The sequence below is a fragment of the Garra rufa genome, chromosome 3 (genome assembly GCF_049309525.1).
Source record: "Garra rufa chromosome 3, GarRuf1.0, whole genome shotgun sequence".
NCBI lineage: Eukaryota > Metazoa > Chordata > Actinopteri > Cypriniformes > Cyprinidae > Garra > Garra rufa.
Window position 1 is genome coordinate 6,360,007 of NC_133363.1, and position 6,733 is coordinate 6,366,739.

A 6,733-nucleotide genomic window follows, 5' to 3' on the forward strand; every position below is an offset into this window, starting at 1 on the left:
AAATAAGCACTCTAAAGTTCAGATAATGGCATTTAATATAAATTTAAACTAGATTCGTTTTCATTTAATAGTAAAAAACAATTAAGTCTATGTAACATGTCATAGAATGCACTGATACAATATTTTAAATTGTTCTCTGATATCTACATAGAAGGTATATGGGTTGACAAGGGGGAAAATTCTCCAGAAACAGTCCATTTACAACCCTAGGATTTGTCCCTAGAATGAAATGGTCTGTTATTACCTTATTTGGAAGGTTCATGAATAAAAATGATCAGGTCTGCTCTGATTGGCTGTTTCACAGAGCGGCTCATTTCAGTAGTTCACACATGGAGGAACATATGTGACCCTGGACCACAAAACCAGTCATAAGGTAAAATTTTACAAAACTGAGATATATACATATGAAATATATTTCATATATACATATGAAAGCTCAATAAATAAGCTTTCTATTGATGTATGGTTTGTTAGGATAGGACAATATTTGGCCGAGATACATCTATTGGAAAATCTGGAATCTGAGGGCGCAAAAAAATCAAAATACTGAGAAAATCACCTTTAAAGTTGTCCAAATTAAGTTCTTAACAATGCATATTACTAATCAAAAATTACATTTTGATATGTTTACAGTAGGAATTTTACAAAAAATCTTCATGGAACATGATCTTTACTTAATATCCTAATGATTTTTGACATAAAAGAAAAATCAATAATTTTGACCCATACTATGTATTTTTGGCTATTGCTACAAGTATACCCCAGCGACTTAAGACTGGTTTTGTGGTCCAGGGTCACATATATATTTAATCACAGAGCCCGAGCCGGTATTAACATGCAAGTCATTGAAACTGCCGTTTTGAATGGACAATCATTTTACTTTTACTTTTGAGATTTGTGATCGCACATGCTCTGTGTAACCTTATACTACAGCGGCAGTTTAGATGCTTTTTAGTGATGCTTAGCATCTGCAAATCATTCACCATCATCCGCGCAGTCATCTCTCCTTACTCTGTTTATGTGGAAAGTGAAATCTTATGTACTGCAATGTAAAAGGCTATAAAGCAAGAAGCTAACCGTGTCCCTTCAGTGGCTCGCCTTATTTTATTAGAGCATATTATTTGTTTTCCTTGCCTTTCTGAGTACAGACACCAACCCATCCCTGCACATAACATTTCCTGCACAACCTGGAACATAACATTTATTTCCATGATCTGCCATTTCACTATTGTCTAGTTTTGTTTTTTCTTAAGCCTACCTGCAGAACTTCTCATGATTGGGCTATGCAAATGCCGGTGGCGTGACTATTAATGATCCAGAGATTATAACGTCATAGTCTGTGTTATGTTAGGATTAGCCTATTTTTCAGTGGTTTTTTGCAAACACCAGATTATATAAGAAGGAGGAAACGATGGCATTTGAGACTCAAAGTCATGTCCATGTACAGAACTGTTATTATTCAACTATGCCAAGGTAAATACAGTTTTCCATTCCATGGCACCTTTAATTTTCATTTTATTTCTGTAATAAGCATTTTTTTTAAGTACGATGAAGTGTGCTTTATTACCTCATAGTTCCTGCGCTGCGTGTGGCTGGAGTTCGGAGGCTGGTAGCTGATCAGCATGTCGTTGAGATCCGTCCAGGTGAAGGAGGAGATGGGTTTGGTGTGGTCAGACAGGTGCGTTATGAAGCCCTCACTAGGGGCTTTAGTGATGTTGAACACCAGCCTCTGTTTGGGCGTCTCATCATCCTCCGCGTCTAAAGTTGCCGTAGAGAGCGGAGTCAGGATGAACTGATCCACCTCTAAGATGAACATGGACATAAAAGCAGGCTTGGGCGGCTGATTGGGCAATGCATCCTTAATTGTCACCGGAATCCAGGCCTGCTCTGACTGAATGGGAGATGGATAGAATTGGTTTTAAAATCATAGTGTGAAAACACAGTAATAAGAACATGGTTTGGCTGCATAATCTGAATACCTGAATTATGCTCCTGCTGCGGGTGTCTGTGAGGTCCAGTCTAATGGCGATGTAGTCAATGTCTGGAGATGGAGGGTCAATGTGCTGGTAACGGATGCCCATCAAGAGGAAATCATTGCATGGCACTTTAGTGATCTTCAGTAGTTTAAGACCCTTTAGACAGTCGTCACTTTTACAGTGAGCTCTGGCTTTATTATCTGCAGGAAGACATAGAAATGATGCCCTAATATTAAACTTCAAGGTATTTTCAAAGTATTTTCGTGTATTCTGAAAACATAAAATGTTTAATAAATAAATAAAATAAAAGGTCATACAAAAACAACTTGTAAAATTGTAACAAGTCGTCAGAAAAATACCATTATTTTCCCTCCAATCCAAAAAATGCACTTTATTGCATGAATCTCAGTTGTAATTTATATATAATTTTATTTTGAAAAACAAAAAAAAGGAAATTATATAAAACCAGTGTTGTTATTGTTAGCTAAAACAACTTAAAACTTGCTAAAAATTGCTTTTGTTAACTGAAATAAAGCTAAGAACGATAAATATAAATATAAATTTAAAACTATAAAATAAAATGTATAAAAAATAAATAAGTAGAAATATTATTACACTTTATTTTGTTGCCTAAACACAACAGTCCTTTAAATCACTGCATAAAGGAAACTTACTAAAGTTGGAAGTTATATAAAACTAGTGTTATTATTGTTAGTTAAAACAACTCAACTGTTAACTGAACCTGTTAACTGAAATAAAGCTAATAAAATATCAATATAAAATATAAATTAAAAAATTATAAAATAAAATGAATTAGAAAAATAAAATATAAAATATAAATACTAGATTAAAAAAAAAACAATAACTTGACCTAAATAAAATAAATGTGTTCATTTTAAAATAAATAAAATTCAAACAAAACTTGGACATGATGCCTTGGCAGACAACTGAAATAAAGTAGATTTAAATAAATGTATAAATTATAAAATAAAAAGTATTTAAAACAGTAAAAATATAAATATTAGATGAAAATATATGAACTTTAAAATAAAATAAATATATACATTTTAAAATAAATATAATTCAAACAAAAATTAGACATGATGCCTTGGCAGACAACTGAAATAAAGTAAGTTGAAATTGAAGTACTAAAATTACTAAAACTAAACTTACAAACACGCAAAATTCAATTACTTAAAAATATTAATAAATACTATAAAAGTATATAAATATCACTAAAATAAGATTATTTCCACTATAAAGTAAATTATGACCTATTGGAATATTTTATATTTTTTTAGCAGCCTTTCATTTCACTATATTTGACTAGATGGAATAATTTCTCGAGTACCTTTGCTCATATGCCGATAACCTGGATGTGTTTGTGAAGTAGGAAATCTGGTAAATTAGTTAAATTGTTTGTTCTGATTTTACCCAGCTGTCTTCGTAGAGAAACAAAGCTGTCTGGTTCATCCCCTCTAGGCCCCTCTGGTTTTTCCGGTTCTCCAGTGACTAGCTGACCATGAACAGGAAGATGTGTCTCCAAAGTAGTCACCCGAACTGTGCACTCAATATTATGTCGGTGTTCATAGTGGAAGGACACAATGTCGCCGTCCAGAACATTGGACAGGCCGTAAAACTCTGGCACCTCGAGATTCTGTGATCCGAACTTAATCACGTTACAGTCCGGCTCCATGATTTCAACACGGAGTGAGAACAGCTCACTGTACGTCTCTGTCTCTGTAAATCTAAACGATAAATCCGACATGAAATCTATATATTCATAAAGATAACAAAAAAAAAAAAAAAAAGGAGTAGTTCACTTCCAGATAAAAAAGTTTACAGATAATGTACTCAGCCCCTTGTCATCCAAGATGTTCATGTCTTTCTTTCTTCAATTATAGAGAAATAATGTTTTTTGAGGAAAACATTTCAGGATTTCTCTCCATATAGTGGACTTCTATGGTGCCCACGAGTTTGAACGTCCAAAATACAGTTTAAAAGCAGCTTCAAATGGCTCTAAATCAGTGTTTTTCAACCACTGTGCCGCGGTACACTAGTGTGCCGTGAGAGATCGTCAGGTGTGCCGTGGGAAATTATTCAATTTCACCTAAAACAGGCCCAGGTTTCACACTAAGTAGGTAGAAATATGAAAGATCAAAAAAGATTGTTTTCATTGTGTTTGTTTGATTCCTATTCAAGACACTTTGATAAGAATGACTGTGTATTCTGCCCTACAAAGCAAAAAGGCAGTAACTACGCCGAGTGCAGAACTGAGAAAAATGACTTTAAAGTTATCCTGTCATCCAGCCTGTTATCCAATGTTAAAACCGTCCCGTGAGGATGCCGCGAAATCACACACATTTGAGATAAGATATTTTGTCACATAACAAAGGATGCCTTGAATGTCATAAAAATGATAATAAATCATTTTTGACCAAAAATGCAGCTACTGCCTTTTTGCTTTGTAGGACAGTATTGTTAATTGCACTTTTTATTTGAAAGAAGAAGAAATATGAAAGATCATAAAATACTTTTTTCTTTGTGTTTATTTGATTCCTGTTCAAGACACTTCGATAAGAATGGCTGTATATTGTTAATATAGGCTACAGAGTTTCATTTTTTTACAGTTTCGATTGTTGGTGTGCCTTGTGATTTTTTTCAATCAAAAATGTACCTTGGCTCAAAAACACTGCTCTAAATGATCCCAGCCGAGGAATTGCATTGTTTCGCCACTTAGGTGGAAACAAGTAACTGTTAAAAAATGCATTTGTCATTGAATAGAGATTGATTCGAAATCACTGATTCATCCATTAATGTTTTTATGAGTTAGTGAGTCATTGATTCATTCAAACCACTTTTCATAAATTTAATGAAAAAAATTGGCGTATTAAATATTATATTTTAAATACACATATTATGTATTAAGTTATATTTAATAATTCATTCAAATGAATTAAATGCTTTTAAATAGACTGCAGCAATTGATATTTTGTCTCACATTATTTTCCTTAGTTTAGAATCGCGGGGAAATTGTGATCTCCATTTGATCTCTAAAAAACTAAAACTAAAACTATATAAAAACTAAACAGAAATGTGTTCGCAAAATAAAAACTAATCTAAAACTAACAAAACTGTTAATGAAACTAATAAAAACGATTTTAGTGCAAATTTGAAAACTATATTAAAATAAAACAAATTTAAAAAAGGAAAACTATAATAACCTTGCTTCAGTCATAAAGAAATAATGTTTTTTGAGGAAAACAATTCAGGATTTCTCTCCATATAGTGGACTTCTATGCCGAGTTTGAACTTCCAAAATACAGTTTAAAAGCAGCTTCAAACTGCTCTAAATGATCCCAGCCATGGAAGAAGGGTCTTATCTAGCGAAACAATTGGTTATTTTCTAAGAATATTGAAATTTATATACTTTTAAACCTTAAACGCTTGTCTTGTCTAGCTCTGTGTGAACTCTGTGTATTCCGGTTCATTAGGGTTAGGCTAGTTGTGGAAAAACCATCTCATTTTCTCCCTTCAACTTCCAAATCGTACATCTACATCGCTGCAGAAGTACCAACCCAGTGTTTAAAAAGTGAACATGCAAAGACGGTCAAACGGCCTTTACAAAAAAAGGTAAAACAGCGATGTAGGGCTATTTCAAAGTTGAAGGAGAAAATGAGATGGGTTTTTCAACATAACCTTACTGTCTTGAACCGGAATACACAGAGTTTACGCATTTTATTTATTTATTTTTTTAGAAAATAACCAATCGTTTCGCTAGATAAGACCCTTCTTCCTTGGCTGGGATCATTTAAAGCCATTTGAAGCTGCATTTTGGAAGTTCAAACTCGTGGGCACCATAGAAGTCCATTATATGAAGACAAATCCTGAAATGTTTTTCTCAAAAAACATAATTTCTGTACGACTAAAGAAAGAAAGACATGAACATCTTGGATGACAAGGGGGTGATTACATTATCTGTAAATTGTTGTTCTGGAAGTGAACTACTCCTTTAAGTGTCCTGTAATAATAATAATAATAATATCAAAGTTTACAAAAACATGCAAAACATACCTGTATAGACGAAGTTTAACAATATCTTCTTTTAAAATTGGACATCCATTATGAGTGTATTTCACTTCATCAGCCAAAAAGTGACAGTCAAAAACCTGTCAAAAAAGAAAAAAAAAGAGTAATAAATATTACAAAATATACATAATAAAATTGCTTTAATTCAAAATACTAACAACTAAAATTACACTTTATAAAAAAAAAACAGCAAATGAATTCAGAAATGAGTGTTTACCTGAGGGCTCAGTGTGCCGACCCGCTGTGTAATGGGCTCATTCAGCACAACTTCCAGCTTGCAGGCGTCCTTGGTTCTGGATATATGAAACTGCAAGTCCTCCTCCTGCAGAAAGGCTGACTGTCCTCGCTTCACCTTGAGACCAAGATTGGTTTTGACCAAAGATCCGTGAATCTGCAGGAAAAGTCCCAGCAAGAGGAAAGGCAAACATGTCCTGTGATTTGCAGTCATTGTGTTGAGTTTGTGTGGATCAGGATCTCTGCAGTGAGGAAATGGATGAATCTACTGGAGGAAGTGTTGTTTGGTCTTGCTCTGTCCTGTGAATGTTTTCATATAAAGTCATCTCCACTGCTTCTTGATTCTAATGAGAGACCATCAGAAGCATTGCTCATGGGTTTCAGGTCAGAGGTCAGGATCTTGGTCTCTCGCCAGTCATCATATGAGACGTGAT

General features: G+C 33.8%; 1 protein-coding gene across 1 annotated transcript in view; it reads right to left on the reverse strand.

Moving 5' to 3' along the window:
* frem1a (Fras1 related extracellular matrix 1a) overlaps window positions 1-6,513 on the reverse strand; it is a 34,513-nt gene extending 28,000 nt beyond the window's left edge. Inside the window, exons 1-5 of the mRNA XM_073835609.1 lie at window positions 6,283-6,513; window positions 6,051-6,145; window positions 3,411-3,724; window positions 1,980-2,176; window positions 1,568-1,891 (exon numbers count right to left, since the gene is read on the reverse strand). Of these exons, the coding sequence (XP_073691710.1) occupies window positions 1,568-1,891; window positions 1,980-2,176; window positions 3,411-3,724; window positions 6,051-6,145; window positions 6,283-6,513 (1,161 nt within the window). The remainder of the gene's footprint in view (window positions 1-1,567; window positions 1,892-1,979; window positions 2,177-3,410; window positions 3,725-6,050; window positions 6,146-6,282) is intronic.
* Between the last annotated feature and the right edge of the window lie 220 nt (window positions 6,514-6,733).